Source organism: Typopeltis vanoorti, chromosome 11 (assembly GCF_054136105.1).
Source record: "Typopeltis vanoorti isolate ZY-2024b chromosome 11, IOZ_Tvanoo_1.0, whole genome shotgun sequence".
Classification (NCBI taxonomy): domain Eukaryota; kingdom Metazoa; phylum Arthropoda; class Arachnida; order Uropygi; family Thelyphonidae; genus Typopeltis; species Typopeltis vanoorti.
The window spans coordinates 101,947,599-101,966,938 of NC_143559.1; the positions used below are offsets into that span (position 1 = coordinate 101,947,599).

Genomic DNA, 19,340 nt, shown 5'->3' on the forward strand with positions numbered 1-19,340 from the left:
GGCTCTGAAGAACAAAGGCATTCACCACTTCAGGCCTGCATGAAACTTGGTGGTGCTATTTTACCAGGTGATGTTTTATGGAAAACATCCACCCGAAGGTCGTATATCACCTAGTGGATCTAGTTGGCATTTCCTCATATTAGGATTGTAACGTTTGGCAACAGGAATACTCACTGGGTTCACCAGAACCCCTTTCTGTGTGGGGATTTTGTAAATGAGATACTAAGGCAATTGATCTGACCAATTGTTAAAGATAGGTACTATCCACTGGAAGGCATAGTTCCCTCAATAGGGAGAGGCTATACAGGATAATTCTAAATTATTATCAGGGTTTCCATGGCCTATAATTTTCAAACTGGAAATAAAATAAAACTGCTTACAGAATATGAAAGTGTAACTCAATGTTTTATTTTGGCAACACTGCACTTGCCACATGGATGTCTGGAAGATAATTGCTTTCCTTTGAACAATTACCACTTCGAAGTATGATGTCATATTATCTCCCAGACATCCATGTGGCAAGTACAGTGTTGACATCATACTTCAAAGTGGCAATTGTTCAAAGGAAAGCAATGTGCTTACTTTGTTTTTTTGAAACAAAGTAAGCACAAAAAAAAAAAAAAATTATCACAACACATCAGTATGGAAAACATCCACCTGCAGACAATGCTATCTGACATTGGTTAAAGCAGTTTCAAAAGACTGATAGTGTTCAGCACCAAAAAGGAGCAGGAAGCATTTTATCAAAGCCCACAAAAATTAAAAAGCTGAGTTTCTTTGCAGTTATACCACAAATGATTGTTTGGAGAATTGTTCATAACTGTCTTCAACTCCATGATTACAAACTGCTGATTGTGCAGGCTTTACAGCTGGATGATAAACCCCACCATTTCCAATTTGCCCAAGACAAAAGTTGAAGCTGGTGGCAATTACTTTCAGAGATGGATATTTAGTTATGAAGCACCGTTTTGTGTATCAGGAAGGGTAAATTGTCATAACTGCAGAATATGGGAATCAGAAAAAGCCTCACACCATGCAAGCATTTGAAAGAAATAGCCCAATGGTGAATGTCTCATGTGCTTTATCATGTTCAGAAGTTTTGGAGCCCCCTTTTTCTTTGCAGAAAAAACAGTAACAGTGGTGAACTATGCTACTGCTGTATCAGTTATCCCAGTTGGAAGATCATCAGGCAAATGTGGTGTTCCAGCAAGAATGGAGCACCACCACATTGGACTCTTATTGTCCAAGAATTTCTTGACATGCTTTTTTTCCTGGGTTTTTTCTGAGTTGGGTGTTGTGGACCGATCCTGTGTCTCCATACTCACCCGATATTGCACTGCTTGATTTCTTACTTTGGGGATATTTGAAGGAAATTGTTTACAAGACTCCTGTAACCTCCCTTGATGAACTTGAAGACTAGAATTGTTGCTGTGATAGAAACAGTTACACTGCAAATGATGAACACTTGGAGGGAAATAAAACTTTTCGAGTTCCTTTCACATTCTGTAAGCAATTTTATTTTGTTGTTTCCAGTTTGAAAATTATTGGCCACGAAAACCCTGACAGTAAATTAAACTCACCTATATTATGCATCATGCCTCTTGGTGGCTCTAACTGGCCACAAATTGAGTAGCATATATGTAAGCGTGATGTTGGCACCTTTGAGGTAAGTGATCAGAAATTTCTGAACATAGTTTCTTGGGTTTGGTACAAATTGACTAACCATTCAAATTTAGCAGTAAAGATGAATGTGGACACAGTAAGATACACAGCAGTTTATGTATATTAATGTCAGAAATATCTATCCAGAATGGTGGCGGGTGAATTGATATTGATTAATTCAGCTTGGTAAACAATTATGGATTAGCGAGACTCAGTAGCCAGAGAGTGATATAGGAATAGCATGTCGTAATCATCATATTCTTAACATGTACCATCAATTTGTGTACAGGGTATGATAGTACTACGTGAAAAGCTTACATCATTACTAACTCCCTATCCACAATTTTACTCTGAATCAATCTGTTATCTGTTAAGACTGCAACATTATCAGATCTTATATTTCTTTCGGCAATTTGGGATTTAGCTGACCAAATTGTATTCTTATTGGTTAAACCAAAATAAAAAATGATGGTACAATATGACAAAATTTCATGCCGGCTGGGGCGTCGCCCGGTTAAACAAGGCCCCTGTTGTTTTCGCCAGGGAACCAGGGCAAATAGCGAAAAGTAAGTTTCTGGAACAAATCTGAAAACACACCCCCAACTCAACATCACCAGAGTTAAAGATAGGTACTATCAACATTAGAAGCCTGAATGGCAAAGAAATTGAGCTAGCTGAAGAATTAGATAAGTACCAGATTGACGTAATAGGGGTGACTGAAACAAAAAAGACAAAAACTGGTGAGATCTTTCTGAACAATAAATACAAAATGTTATATTCAGGCAATGACAATCAAGGAAAAGGAGTAGCCATAGTATTCAACACAAAATACGAGGCTAATCTTCTTGAATGGTAGTCAGTCTCAAGTAGAGTAATTTGGGCAAATATGAGAATGGGGAACTGGACAATGAGACTAATTTGTGCCTATGGTCCCACAGAAGGTTCTATTAAGGTAGAAGTAGGGGGATTTTTTGAAGCTTTAGAAAAAGCAACTGACACAATGAAAAAGGAAAAGTTGGTCCTTCTTGGGGATCGAAATAGCAGAGTAGGAAATGATTCTGAGACATACAAAAATATTTTGGGAAAATTTGGAGAAAAGAGCAAAACTAATAATAATGGCAAATATCTGTTGGATTTCTGCTCAGGACATGGACTGGTTATTACTAACACCATGTTCCAACATAAAAATGTGCACAAATTCACATGGAGAGAAGAGGCAAGGAATAAGAAATGTCTCATTCACTATGTTATTGTTGATAGTGATGTTTTCTCCCTGATGCAAGACACCAGAGTGTACAGAGGATTTGAAATTGGAAGTGATCACTATTTAGTCTTGAACAGGATAAAATAGAATTTCATATTAAAAAGAATAACATGTAAGAAAGTTTTAAAGCGAATAACAGTTGAGCAGCTCTCAGGTGTGAACTGTAGACTAAAATACAGAAAGATTATTGAAGAAAAAATGAAAGAGTTTGAGAACAGGAATCAACCTTTGGAGATTCAGTGGCAAGCCTTGAAGAAAGCCCTGATTGATCCAGCTAGAGAGGCATGTGGTGAAGTTTTCTGCAAGGATAGAAAAATTAGAATAGAACTCCATGGTGGACACAGGAAGTTAAAGAGGCAGTGAAGGAAAAGAAGAAAGCATATCAAAAGTTCCTGTCAAATAAGTCAGCTTGTGTTCTTAGAGAATAGAGACAAATGCAAGAATGCTAAACACTCTGTAAAACTAGCTAAACAAAAGTCATGGGAGGACTTTGACAAAAATATAGAAAATAAATATCAAGAAGGTGGCAAAATATTCTGGAGGTTGTTGAAGAAGCTTAGGAATGGAGGAAAGAGTGCTGTAAAAGCAGTTAGAGATGATAAAGGTGACATGAAAATGGGAGAAAAAGATATCCTTGAAGTATGGAGTAATTATTTTGAAAAACTGCTAAATGAAACAAGCAGTGATGACAGCACAGTGGTAAAAAAACACTGACCAGGCATGCAGTCAGGAATACATATCCATACTTGAAGTAGAAAAAGCCTTCAAAGGCTTGAAATGTAGAAAGGCAGCAGGAGTAGATGATATTCAACCAGAAATGCTGAAGTATGGTGGTATAAAGGTCTGGTTACACTGCATAGTTCAGAAAGCCTGGACAGAAGGACGAATTCCCAATGATTGGAGTAGAGCTCTCATAGTACCCATAAATAAAAAGGGAAATAAAACTGAATGTGAGAATTACAGAGGTATTTCCCTACTGAGTGTTCCTGGCAAGATCTATGCAAGTATACTTGAGAAATGGTTGAGAAGAATTGTGGAAGAAAAGCTTGGTGAAGAACAAGCTGGATTCAGGCCAAATAGAGGCTGTCAGGATCAGATCTTCACTTGACGACAAATAGTCGAGAAAGCATGGGAATATAACAAAGATCTGTATTTAAGTTTTGTCAATTTGGAAAAGGCATATGACAAGGTGCCAAGAGAGAAGCTATTCAATACGCTGCATTTATATGGTGTCAATGGGGCATTATATCAAGCAATACTTAGTCTTTATTTGAGTTTGAAGCCAGCAGTTAGAATTGAAGGAAGTACAGGAAGATGGTTTAATGTTAAATCTGGTGTGAGACAAGGATGTACATTATCCCCTCTGTTATTCATTATCTATATGGATCACATTATGAAGGAAAGTGGTATTAAACATGATATCAAAATTGGAGATGTTAATGTCAGCTCTTTGCTTTATGCGGATGATTTTATACTTCTAAATAAATCTGCTACAAGTCTGCAAGATTCTCTGACTAAATTGAATAACTGTTGTAATAGATATGGTATGAAGCTCAGCAATAAAAAGACAAAGACAATGAAAATAGGCAGAATCATTGAAAATGTCAACTATGTTGTGAATGGAGAACCTGTGGAACAAGTAAAACATTTCAGCTACTTAGGTACGATTTTTACTGAAGATGGTAAATTAAATATAGAAATAGACAACAGAATCAGTAAATTTCGTATGGTGGGAAGTCAATTGAATAAATTCATATGGAATAAGAGAGAAATCAGTCAGAACATTAAATTAGCTGTATACAAGACAGTGTTCAAACCAGTTTTAACTTATGGATCTGAGAGCTGGGTCAGAAGTAAAACACTTGTCCAAAGACTAGAGACCACAGATATGAGAGTCCTGAAAAATATTATAGGTCTGAACAGATGGCATCAGTGGCAATACATATTAAAAATGAGGATATTAGGAAAGAACTTGACATTGTCAGCATCCAGGAATGTGTTATCAGAGCTAATCTCAGAATGGGCGAAGAAAGATTTGCAAAACAAGTGTTCTCTGCCAGGTTGACAGGAAAACGATCCAGAGGAAGACCAAGATATAGTTGGATTGATACGGTACAAAGTGCCTTTGACAATAGAAATATAAGATCTGATAATGTTGGAGTCTTGACAAGTAACAGACTGATTTGGAGGAAAATTGTAGATAGGAAGTTAGTAATGATGTAATTTTTTTCATGTTGTACTATGGTATCCTGCACAACTTTTGACGGTACATGGCAGGAATTTCATGATGATGATGATATATTTCTTTCTTCTAAGGCACTTTTTATTGTATCAATCCACGTATATCTTGGTCTTCCTCTGAGTCTTTTCCCTGCAAACCTGGCAGCGAACACTTGTTTTTCCAATCTTTCCTCTCCCATCCTGTTCGAGTGACCATATCACCTGAGATTAGCTCTACTAACACATTCTGGGATGCTAACAATGTCAAGGTCTATCCTAATTTTTAATGATTTTCTAATGATGCATCTGTTCGTGCCCCTAATCTTTCTCAGGACTTTTATACCTCCATACTTCCCCATTTCTCGTCGAGTATCATCTACTCTAGCTGCCTTTCCACATTTCCCACTTTTGATGGGTTTTTTTTCTACTTTAAGTATGGATATATATGCCTGTTGAGTGTTTTTTTTTTTTTTTTTACTAGTGTGCTGTTACTGATTGTTCGTTTAGCAATTTTTCAAAGTAGATACTCCATACATCAAGGATATCTTTTTCACCAGCTTTCATGTCACCTTTATCATTTCTAATTTCTTTTACAGCACTCTTTCCTCCATTTCTGATCGTTTTCAACAGCCTCCAGAATATTTTGCCACCCTTTTGATATTTATTTTCTATGTTCTTGCCAAAGCCTTCCCATGACTTTTGTTTAGCTTTCTTACATTTGCATCTGTTTCTCTAAGAGCACAAGCTGACTTATTTGCCAGGAACTTTCAATATTCTTTCTGCTTTTCCTTCACTGCCTTGTTAACTTCCTTTTTCCGCTATGGAGTTCTGGTTTTTCTATCCTTGCAGACAAATTCATCCCATGCCTCTCTGGTTGAATCAATCAATGTTTTCGTCAGGATTTGCCACTGAATCTCCAAGATTTGTTTCCTGTTCTCAAACTCTCATTTTTTTTTTCTAGAATGTTTGTGTATTTTAGTCTGCAGTTCACATATGAGAGCTGCTCAACTTTTATTTGCTTTAAAACTTTCTTACATGTTCTTCTTTTCAATATGAAATTCAATTTTATCCTGCTCGAGACTAAATGGTGATCACTTCCAATTTCAAATCCTCTGTACACCCTAGTGTTCTGTACCAGTGAGAACACATCACTATCAACAATAACATAGTCATTGAGACTTTTCTTATTTCTTGCTTCTTCTCTCCATGTGAATTTGTCTACATTTTTATGTTGGAACATTATGTCAGTAATAACCAGGCCATGTCCTGAGCAGAAATCCAACAGGTATTTACCATTATTATTAGCTTTGCTCTTTTCTCCAAAGTTTCCCAAAATATTTTTGTATGTCTGACAATCATTTCCTACTCTGCTATTTAGATCCCCAAAAAGGGAAAACCTTTTTCACTGTGTCAGTTGCTTTCTCTAAAGCCTGAAAATATTTCTTCACTTGTACCTTAGTAGAACCTTCTGTGGGACCATAGGCACAAATAAGTCTCATTGTCCAGTTTCCCATTCTGATATTTTCCCAGTTTGATATTGTCTTCCATTCAAGAAGATTAGTCTTGTATTTAGTGTTGAATGCTATTTTCAGGGAAGATAGGAACGTTGTCAATAATGGCTGAATTGCAGTCAAAAAATAGAGTAGAAGTTCTGCAAGATAAGTGATGTGGAAAACTGTATTTGAGGTGGCATGTGATAGAGACTATACAAAAAACTACAGAAAACCCCCACGAAATCATGGGTCGTCTTATATGGCGAGTATAAAAAGGGAAGCTTAATTTCTTGGATTATGTAGTTACAATACATCGTTATATAAGAAAATAGGTAGTGTTTTTAAACAAATCAGATTAATTTTTTGTAACATAAATTTATTTAAAATATTACAATAGATGTAAGTCTTAAAAAACAAAATAATTATTAACCTTCAATTTTTTCATGTTAATTTTCTTCATCTGTTGAAAATAGTTATCAGATTCATTGTTTAAATTATCGTCATATAGATCCTGGTTCGAATCCGGTGAATTGATTTCATTTTCATCGTCATCAGTGTCCCTCAATAGTTATCTTCCGTACCATCCATAAGATTGGAGATACCACTCTTTTTAAATGATTTTATTACAGTCTCTACTTTTAGTTTATTTCATGCTTTGATCACAAAATTGCACAACATATCAAGTGATGCAGCGTGCATAGATCCACCGTTTGTAAATGATTTTTCACCAGTCAACATCCAATTATTCCACTCTTCTCACATGTGATCTTTAAATGGTTTGTTCAAGCAGACATCTAGTGGTTGCAATATAGAAGTTAAACCACCTAGTATAACAGCAATTTTTGTGTTATTTTTTTTCTAGAGGACTTTTAGTATTCTCAGTTAAATGACTACGAAACATATTCCATACTAATAAACCGTGTTCTTCATTATACTGCCTGGTCATGTGTTCCACACGTTATTTATCCTAAAATTTTTCATGAAAATGTACAAAAACACCTGAAGGAAATTTTATCTTAGGTTTAGTTTTACATTTGAAAATGATCATTGGTTTTAAATTGGTTCCATCAGCCAAACATGACAACACAACCGTAAACCTTGTTCTTTCATGACTCCTGTACTTCGGACTAGCACACTCTTTCTACCTTTAGACTCCACTGGTTTATTGCTTATCATATCAAAGCTCATAGGAGTTTCATCTATATTTCCAATATCTGACAATAGAAATTTATGTTCTTGTCTCAACTGAATAATAAATTTATGGAAACTGGTAAGTTTGTGGTCAAGATCTGCTGGTAGTTTTTGAGCAATTATCATTTTTTGTAGTATTACCAGATTTTGTCTATTCATTAAACGATTACACCATTCTGAAGGAGCTTGAAATTCCATACTTTCATCTGGATTCAATCTTGATCACTTTAGTGCATATGCTCTAATCATATTTCTTGAACATTCTGCCTTTGTTCGAATACCTATTCTGCAACATGATTTTCCAGTTGCACCCATCGGGTGATCCCTGTTCTCATCGCACATTTTTTCTTTGGCAATTTTTTTTAAAATATCTTCTTTCTTCCTCCATTCTCTTACCATCTTCTCGTTATGTCAAACTTTCTTGAGCAGCAAAGTTATTAGTTTGCTTTGCCATTTCAATTACCCTTATTTTAAGTCAAGCTTCATACTTTCTTCGTTTTGTTGCTGGTTCCATGATTTTAAATAATTTTAATGTCAAATTTGTAAAATTTTAAAAAAAATGCAGAATGAATAATTAATTAAAATCGGGGCTAATCACTTTTAATTAGGGTAATTCACGTAAATACTAAATCTATGCTATGCAAAAAAAAAGGATATACACATAGATATAAAAATAACGGATATAACAACAATACCTAACGTTGCATTAATACAAGAAAGAAGAAATTAGGGGTTGTCTTATACAACCGACATAAGCTTAAAATCTAAAAATAGCCTAAAATTCAGGCCTCGCCTTATCGCCGACATATGTGGTAATTAGTTTCTGCTATAGGCCAGTGGGTTCAGTGCATTGACAAATTAGCAGTAGTGCAGGACAAGTAATTATTTGAAGACTTCACATATGAGAACATAAGTTAAAAGAGGAAAGGTTATGTGTAGAGAGGAAATAAATTTATACATCCATGAAAAAATAATCACTTGAAACAGCATGTGACTCGGGGTTTCAAATGTGCTGGATTTGGTGACAACATCGGAGGATTTGTCAAAAGTCAAGATATTTGTTGTACAAGAGACTTATTGCCTATAATTGAGAGGAGCGTGATTTTTCAGTCTTAACCTAGAAGATTGCCAGATGTGTACTTTCGTTTAAGGAGTATATGCGGAACTGCAGAACCTGTGATCATGATGAACTTAGAAAGTAGCAGGGAATGATTTGCCATAAAAAATAGGATGGAATTTTAGTAGTGTATGGGAGATGGTCAAAAAATATTTGAAGGAAATAGTATCAAGAAAAAAAATCAGATGGAGGTTAGTTGATGCAAGGCATTAAGTAAGAGCAGAGGGAGAAAAATTATTACAGGAGACTTCCAGAGAGTCAAGGACTAATTGAGAAAGAGAACATGTATCACTCACATATTGTCATGCCCTCTCTTGAATTCATTCAGACTTTGCACTCACAACTCTAAGGACAAGCCATTAATCATGCACTACTCTGTAAGAGAAATATCTAGCATTCATCCCTTGCTTAATTTCATTCATTCTCAACTTCCATTAATGCCCTCTTGTCTTCTCCCCACCCTCAATTAAATGAAAAATAGCATTTACTGGTATCCATCTTGTATGACCCTTTCAGGGTCTATCATATCACCCTTTTTCTCCTGTCTGCTAGTATATGCACAGCGCAGTTCTCAGTTTCTCCTTATAATCTGTATTTCACAGTCCCGATATCTTTAATACTCTCCATTGCAACACATTAGGAAACCAGAAGACCAGATCCTATGCACAGTAGTTCAGAACAGTAGGAAGAGGCAAAATGACTTCCTTATTCTTACATGTTGCCAGTGTTTGCTTTAGCATTGCAGTTATCCCCTGAGTTGCATTCCGATCTTTGTCATGTGGCCCCTGAACTTCAACTTCCTATCTACTAAAACTAATATCCATAGCATGGTCAGTTATTAATACACCACTGTATATCTCATACACCAAAGTGCATAACTTTACATTTACTAACATTGAACTGACAGCCATTTTCTCATGGTGGTTATATTTCCTGATTATCCTGCCTATCTTTTCATCATCAGCAAATAGTCAAATATCCTGTCAAATCCTTCCTAATGTCATTAATGTATAAAGTGAATAACAGTTGATCAAGGACTCATCTCTGGTATACATCACTAGTCACCTTAAATCTTACACATCCCTCACACACTACTTTCTTATCTGTCTTAGTCAGCCTCCATCCTTTTATTGAAGGTAATAGTTTATAATCCTATCCCATATTCTTCAGCCTTATTTAACAGCTTTCCATGCTGTATTTGTGAAAAGCTTTAGCAAAGTCCGAAAGTATCATGGTCTAGCCATTCCCTTTGTCTAATCAGCTGTGGCATTACTTGACTTTAAATTTTTCAGGAAATGACAATGTATACTAAAATATTAATTAAAAAAACTAATCAGTACCTTCCAATATTTTGGCATTGTTACATTGCATCTTCTGGGAACAAAACTGTGATATGTGCACACAGGCACTAACAACGAGCAAATGAGGCTGAAGAAGGCAACTGGCATTGGTCCTAAAGATGTCCCTTAGCAGGCTAAATTGGGTTGTCTTGGCTATTGGGCTGATGTTCTTAGGATGCAAGCTTCCCAAATTAATTGCAGTCTCATTCATCCAAATTTGTTGAGATTTGGAAAGTTTTCTCTAGAGTTGAGGCTGATTCCAGGAACAATCTTGCATATTTATATTTGCTACAGTGTAGTAAAGTGGCTTTCTTCCAGCATATTCTGTGGTGGGTATCTAGAGCATGGTCTCCAAGTTCTGAGTGGCTGTATTGGTGAAACTGGATTTAGTCTTTGTGTTCTGATGTCCTGATATTAGCTGTCCTGCCTGTTTGGCCATAGTAGCATAGTTTACAACTGCAAGGGACCTGCCATACTCCAGGTAGGTCTATGATGAGGCAGATAAGAGATGCCAATTTCTTATGTTGTTTATAACAGGTAGTAAGGTCATATTTTTTTTTAGGATTTTTTGTTAGCTTTTCAGATGTGCCCTGGATATACGGAATGGTGATAGATTTATTGTAATCTCTGTTAAGAAGTTGGGAGGGGGGGGCAATTGTGGTTAACTGATTTTAATATTTTCTTGACTTTTTGGGGGTTGTAGCTATTGGCTAAGAAGGTGTTAAGGATATGGTTAAGTTCAGTAGTTAGGGCATTGTTATCTGAACTGATTAACTTAACCCTGTTATAAAGGGTTTTTATAATCTCATATTGTTGTTGGGGAGGGGTGATTGCTGGTGAATGTATCTGCCTGTATGGGTCGGTTTTCTGTCAACAAAGAAAGCTAGGGATCCATCAGGCTGGTGTATAATCAGTGTGTCTAGAAAAAGGGAGACTGTTGTTGTTTTCCCTTTTCCAATTTGAACCGGATTCTGATTCTGGGGTGTTGATTGTTTAAGTGTGTAAGGAATTGTGGAGTGTGTCTAAGCCATGTGGTCAAATAGAGAACACATCATCCTCTTAACATAGTCAGACAGTGGGACTGAGTTTAAGGCTTTTCTTCAAAAGTCTCCATAAAGAAGTTTGCCAGGGGTGGAAAGAGTGGAGAACCCATGGCTGTTCCCTCTATCTGTTTGTAGAATTTTCATTGCCAAACAAAATAGTCTGAGTTCGTAGTGAACTGAAATAGGACCGAGATATCAGGAGGAAATTTGGCTTGGATAAGATCTAAGATATCTTTGAGTGGGACATTTGTGAATAAGGAGGAGACATCAAAATCTCACTCCAACACACTGACCATTATGTCAGTGTGTTGGAGTGAGAGGTTCTCTATACTGGCTTTAAAGTCGGCTGAGTTTTTATTGTGTGATGGAGTGTTGCCAGTATAATGTGTGAGTACTTTGGCTAATATGTATGTGGGAGAATCAGTGCCATCCACAATGGGACGTAATGGCACATTCTGCTTATAGATTTTTGGTAGTCCATATATTCGGGGTATAGACCATCAGCTAGTAAGACTCCGAAAACTTCCAGGTCAGGCATATCCCACTAGACTGGATGTTAGAGTAATTCCTAATCGATTCACAGAAAAAACATCAACTCAGTTGGATGATTTTTTGGAGACCAGTGAGGAGAACGCACCAGAAATGCTTTGGGAAGAAGTCAAGGTGATAATATAGGATACAGTAAGAAGGCCCAATAGCAGACAAAGAGACCCATGGATATCAGATTCAACATGAGAACTAATCAAAAGAAGGCGGTTGGTGCGTCTCCCGATTAAACAAGGCCCCCCCCGTTGTTTTCGCCAGGGAACCAGGGCGAACAGCGAAAAGTCAACTACTGGAACAAATCTGAAAATAAACCCCAACTCAACATCATCAGAGTTAAAGATCGGTACTATCAACGAAAGAAGCCTGAATGGCAAAAAAATTGAGCTAGCTGATGAATTAGATAAGTACCAGATCAACATAATAGGGGTGACTGAAACAAAAAAGACAAAAACTGGTGCTATCTTTCTGAGTAATAAAACAAAATGTTATATTCAGGCGATGACAATCAAGGAAAAGAAGGAGTAGCCATAGTATTCAACACAAAACACGAGGCTCTTCTTGAATGGCAGGCAGTCTCAAGTAGAGTAATGTGGACAAATATGAGAATGGGGAACTGGACAATGAGACTTATTTGTGCCTATGGTCCCACAGAAGGTTCTACTAAGGTAGAAGTGGAGGAATTTTTTGAGGCTTTAGAAAAAGCAACTGATACAATGAAAAAGGAAAAGTTGGTCCTTGTTGGGGATCTAAATAGCAGAGTAGGAAATGATTGTGAGACATACAAAAATATTTTGGGAAAATTTGGAGAAAAGAGCAAAGCTAATAATAATGGTAAATATCTGTTGGATTTCTGCTCAAGACATGGACTGGTTATTACTAACACCATGTTCCAACATAAAAATGTGCACAAATTCACATGGAGAGAAGAGGCTAGGAATAAGAAAAGTCTCATTGACTATGTTATTGTTGATAGTGATGTTTTCTCCCTGGTGCAGGACACCAGAGTGTATAGAGGATTTGAAATTGGAAGTGATCACTATTTAGTCTGGAGCAGGATAAAATTGAATTTCATATTGAAAAGAATAACATGTTTTAAAGCGAATAAAAGTTGAGCAGCTCTCAGATGTGAACTGTAGACTAAAATACACAAAGATTATTGAAGAAAAAATGAAAGAGTTTGAGAACAGGAATCAAACCTTGGAGATTCAGTGGCAAACTCTGAAGAAAACATTGATTGATTCTGCCAGAGAGGCATGTGGTGAGGTTTTCTGCAAGTATAAAAAAATCAGAACTCCCTGGTGGACACAGGAAGTTAAAGAGGCAGTGAAGGAAAAGAAGAAAGCATATCAAAAGTTCCTGTCAAATAAGTCAGCTTGTGCTCTTAGAGAATAGAGACAAATGCAAGAATGCTAAACACTCTGTAAAACTAGCTAAACAAAAGTCATGGAAGGACTTTGGCAAAAATATAGGAAATAAATATCAAGAAAGTGGCAAAATATTCTGGAGGTTGTTGAAGAAGCTTAGGAATGGAGGAAAGAGTGCTGTAAAAGGAGTTAGGGATGATAAAGGTGACAATGAAAACGGGAGAAAAATATATCCTTGAAGTATGGAGTAATTACATTGAAAAACTGCTAAATGAAACAAGCAGTGATGACAGCACAGTGGTAAAAAAATACTCATCAAGCATGCAGTCAGGAATACATATCCATACTTGAAGTAGAAAAAGCCATCAAAAGTCTGAAACGTGGACAGGCAGTGGGAGTAGATGATATTCGACCAGAAATGCTGAAGTATGGTGGTATAAAAGTCTTACAGTGGTTATACTGTATAGTTCAGAAAGCCTGGACAGAGGGACGAATTCCCAATGATTGGAGTAGAGCACTCATAGTACCCATATATAAAAAGGGAAATAAAACTGAATGTGAGAATTACAGAGGTATTTCCCTACTGAGTGTTCCTGGCAAGATCTATTCAAGTATACTTGAGAAACGGTTGAGAAGAATTGTGGAAGAAAAGCTTGGTGAAGAACAAGCTGGATTCAGGCCAAATAGAGGCTGTCAGGATCAGATCTTCATTTTACGACAAATAGTCGAGAAAGCATGGGAATATAACAAAGATCTCTATTTAAGTTTTGTCGATTTGGAGAAGGCATATGACAAGGTGCCAAGAGAGAAGCTATTCAATACGCTGCAGGTATATGGTGTCAATGGGGAATTATATCAAGCAATACTTAGTCTTTATTTGAGTTGTAAGTTAGCAATCAGAATTGAACGAAGTACAGGAAGATGGTTTAATGTTAAATCTGGTGCGAGACAAGGATGTACATTATCCCCTCTGTTATTCATTAACTATATGAATCACATTATGAAGGAAAGTGATATTAAAAATGATATCAAAATTGGAGATGTTAATGTCCAATGTCCAGCTCTTTGCTTTATGCGGATGATGTTATACTTCTAAATAAATTCGCTACAAGTCTGCAAGATTCTCTGACTAAATTGAATAACTGTTGTAATAGATATGGTATTAAGGTCAGCAATAAAAAGACAAAGACAATGAAAATAGGCAGAATCATTGAAATTGTCAACTGTGTTGTGAATGGAGAACCTGTGGAACAAGTAAAACATTTCAGCTACTTTGGTACGATTTTTACTGAAGATGGTAAATTAAATATAGAAATAGACAACAGAATCAGCAAAGCTGGTATGGTGGGAAGTCAATTGAATAAATTCATATGGAATAAGAGAGAAATTAGTCGGAACACTAAATTAGCTGTATACAAGACAGTGTTCAAACCAGTTTTAACTTATGGATCTGAGAGCTGGGTCAGAAGTAAAACATTTGACCAAAGACTAGAGACCATAGATATGAGAGTCCTGAGAAAGATAGGTGTGAACAGATGGCATAAATGGCAATATCATATTAAAAACGAGGATATTTGGAAAGAACTTGACATTGTCAGCATCCAGGAATGTGTTAGCAGAGCTAATCTCAGGTGGTATGGTCACTTAAACAGAATGGGCGAGGAAAGATTAGCAAAACAAGTGTTCTCTGCCAGGTTGGCAGCAAAATGACCCAGAGGAAGACCAAGATATAGGTGGATTTATACGGTACAAAGTGCTTTAGATGATAGAAATATAAGTTCTGATAATGTTGGAGTCTTAACAAGTAACAGACTGATTTGGAGGAAAATTGTAGATAGAAAGTTAGTAATGATGTAATTTTTTTCATGTAGTACTATCATATCCTGTACACCCCTTGAGGGTACATGGCAGGAATTTGATGATGATAATTTTTATCTTCAATTTAAATAATGACTGAACATAAGAGTGGAATTCTAGTTGTTGAAATGGATGGCTTCGAAGATGAGATATTCGTTACTCGTGTGATTTAATCATATGCTAATCAGCTAACGCCTATTTGTTACTGTATAGGGAGTAGGCAGGGCAGTTTACCCTATCTAACGTTTGGAGACTGAGTGGGCAGTTCAATCTCCACTGGTAGCCAATCAGAGAGATAGCTGGCCCAAGGCTATCACTGTTTCATTGGTATGCAGTGAAGAAGGCGGCAAGCTAGTGCCGCCATCTCGTGGTCCCTAACGTAACACAATATTTTTAATGTCTGAAAATAGTGTGGGTTCGACGGTCGATTTTCTTAATTTTACAGGACAAAAAACCCGAGTTTCCGGGAGAAAAAACCCGCTAGCCGTGCCAGAGATCGATTAACTCGGAAACCGGCTTAGAAAAATTTCCTCTAGTTGGCGACTAGATTTTAACCACCAAATCCTTTCTTCGTGCAGTCAAGCGTCGTAGAGTGCAAACGCCACTTCTACTGAGCTACTCAGGCTCTTCTTTAATCATATGTCTTCGCTTAAATTGCTTATCCATCTAGCAATCTCACCCATACATTTACAACAGTTACCTAGATTACTGGAGACTCATCTGAAACAACATTTGACTCAGATGCAGTAATCTAAAAGTAGTGGGGTTGGGATGAGTGAGCATTCCAAATGGGCTGAATGTTTAAACAAAGAAATTTGCATTAAATAACTTAGGAGGGAGAGGGGAAGTTGAAAATTGGAAATACCAATGGGATGAGTAATTTGAACAGAGAAACCAAGCTATTACATATACCGATAGTTGATATAGCAAACACTGTTATTGTGAATTCACACACTTCATTAAGTACTGAAAAAGTCCTGCTCAAAGCCATGTAACATCAATGCTGTTTTGAAGGAAATTTGCCACTGCAAACCTTCCTCTGTGACAAACTGCTCCTTTGGTCTTTACAAGTTCACTACACTTTGAGTTTATTGTATATTTCCTTTAATAACAATGTTCTTTAGACTTCTTCTCTCCAAAGAAGAGGTATTTTTATCAATATGATAAATAACATTCCAGTTCATGGCCTCTGTAGCTCAGTCAGTATTCAAATCATAAGTTGCAAATAATCTATAGACTTCTAAAATAGTTAGCTGGTCTCATATGGAAGTGGAGGTTTCTTCTTAGAAACCTGTTTTTCATCTTACAATTTATTAAAACAGCTAGATGAATACATGCAATTTACATATAAAATATATATATATGTGCACAAGACCTTAACTCTATATTTTATTAAAATAATGATTATGAAGGAAAAGAATACTTGGGATCATGGGCCTGAAGGGTCTGTCAGCTTCACAGGTGTGTGACAAATATTCTAGTTCTATGTTTTTTTGAAGGAGTTGAAGGATAACTTTCTTATTTTTTAGATTCCCTATGTAGAATATATACATTTTACTGGTATTTAATGAAATGTTATTAAAACTTTGGGCTTTAATTTTTATTTAAAAAAAGTATTTAATCATAATTCATTTTTGAAATTTTAATTCCTGTCTTTTGTTTCTACTAAATTTTTTAAAATTCTTACAGTGCAAAAAAAAAAAAAATTTTCTCTTCATAGTTCCTCTAGTCTCAAGGATGTGCCCTAGTGATACATACAAAGTCTATAAAAGTGGTGAGTACATTTGTCATTTTTAAGTCATATTTAATGAATTTTGCTTGGTAATGTATGCACAGCAATAGTTATGCTTTTATTGTAATTGAAAACATGGAAGGTTGTTGAAACTAGTATATTAGTACTGTGGATAAATTAAAAGACAATTGAAAATAGCTTAGTGAAATATTTTTATAACTTTCAGTTTAAACCTACATAGTAGAAATCTTGTCAAACTGTATCAATTTGTACCCTCTGTAAGGCACAATGTTGTTCACCATCTGCGTTAATTCTTCAAACAATCCTAATTTAACTGCAGCACTTGGTAAAATATCCTGTTGTTACATCCTTGGTTTTCTATAAATTTGCTACCATTATCTTTCCAGTGCCAACTAAGAATAAATCTCTAAACTGTCTCTCTGGGACCCGTTTCCCTTTTCAAGCTCTGACGATATTTGTTTGTTTTAGCTGCGCCAGTCAGAGCTTTAGAACAGAAAATTCTTGTCCAAAGAAACCTTCCCGGAGGTCAAGTGTTACCTAACCTTATTAAAAGAATTAAGTAGCTTAAAGTTAAATTAGCATACAGTCATGGCCTAAATTACTCTTAACTTCCTTTATATTCCCCTTATGCATAGGTCCATTGTTTAATGAGTTGTAAAATCAGTCTCATGCTCAGATAAAACTCAATCTTACATAGAAAAACATGTTTATTAAGTGGTCAAAGAGATTACATTTAAGTTAACATGTCAAAGGCTAATCACATTTTTATCATTACTAAATCACTAGTTAAGCAAATAAGTGTTCAAACTGACAAGTATGCTATTCACATTCCATGGGTAAATTAAATCCACACATAGCACAAAACATAAGTCAACTTCTAAACTAGAGTTTGTCATTTTACTCCTTCACATTAGATTAGGAACCGCACAATCATAAGTTCTCAGACTACCAGTCCAATACAGTCAATAAATCATTGCACATGGTCACTATAAAGTTCTCTTTCTTCCTACTCAAAATTCTTGTTCCTTCTTTTATTTAAAACTAATTATTACATAGATAAAAGAAAAGGTTTTAGTACTTTACCACCTTGACGTGATGATATTGTGATTCTTCCTTCCCTCCTTTGTGTGGGGATATCTTTCTGCTACGGTAGGTTGCTGCCACGCGGAAATCACGTGCTAGTCACAAATGGGGCATTTTTCTTTGCTGGACACACGCTCATCTCATGTATTGCTGTAGTTAGCTCGACCGCCATCAAAGGGTAATCCTTTGCTATCTCACATCGATAAAACCTTTACTGATGGCCCGAATTGGAAAAATGCCATCATCACGCGTATAGGCTTGTCTGACTCGCGTCAATCAGCAACGGGGAAAGGTTGTAGCCCCTCTTTGTCGAGCTTCCTTCCGATCATCAGCATCGCTGGCCCACACAAGAACACAGGAACAGACAACAACAAGAAGGAAAAAAAAAAAAAAACGAGAAAGAGAGAGCTTCAAAAACGCCTGAACTTTTATCTTCCTTGCTTTTATCCTCCTTCATATCACCCTTTTTCCTCCGAATCTTTTTTTTTTATTTCTTATTTTTTAGTACATGCTAAAATTTACCCTGAAATTTCATTCACTGAGTTCTATATTTATTTTCATCTTAATCTACCTGGCACAAACTATATTGAAGCAGGTTGTTTTCGCCATTACAGTTGTGAAAGATGACGTAGCTTTCGATTGAATCATTGCACCTGATGATGCGTGCAGTGATTTTCTATTGAAAACTATCTCAGAAGACAGTCCATTTCATTTGTGAATAATGCTGTTTATAGTTTTTTGTCATCTTTTGCAAGTAATGCTTAACTGTGATCATTGAAAAGAAACTGGAACTATTGCGAAGTTTTAAAAGTAGAACATATGGTTAAATATTATACATACTTTATTTTGTACCTAAATTTACAAAGATCCCAATCTAACCCCTTTTCATTCTTGTCCAATCATATTCTATCCTTCTCCTTTCCCGAAAAAATTTTTATCTTTCACCTTCTTCTGAAAGAATTCTTAGCCCATCCTTAAAATCCGGATTTCAAAATTCACATACCTCTTGTCTTACTTGCAATTCTTCCACATCTCTCTCTCCATGTTTCCAACCCTCCCTCCTTCCTTTCAGTCATACTTCAGCAGTAATACAAATATATATTGCCATATGCCAGCTGCCGCTCAATAAGAAGACAACCAGGAACATCCTACAAAGGTATGTCCAAAATTATATCTTCTTCATGTATCTGTCTTTAAAACTCAGTAATGCCCTAAAAATTGAGTAAAAAGCCAATGTCATTATAAGAAGGGGACACTCCTAAACAAAAAAAGGCAAAAATAGCCATAAAAATTAATAATTGTATACTTTTTTCCCCTTTACCTAAAGAGTGAATGGTAGTTTTCAAGTTAAGTGACATCTCAACTAGGCTACTTGTATGTCAAGGCAAATGCTTTTGCATCCTGTCA

General features: G+C 36.1%; 1 protein-coding gene across 4 annotated transcripts in view; it reads left to right on the forward strand.

Moving 5' to 3' along the window:
- Positions 1-19,340, forward strand: part of LOC150101881 (ankyrin repeat domain-containing protein 13D-like) — a 248,457-nt gene that overhangs the window by 97,203 nt on the left and 131,914 nt on the right. For all 4 annotated transcript variants that reach the window (XM_090400995.1, XM_090400994.1, XM_090400996.1 and 1 more), the window contains exon 5: positions 16,818-16,871. In XM_090400995.1, the coding sequence (XP_090257121.1) occupies positions 16,818-16,871 (54 nt within the window). The remainder of the gene's footprint in view (positions 1-16,817; positions 16,872-19,340) is intronic.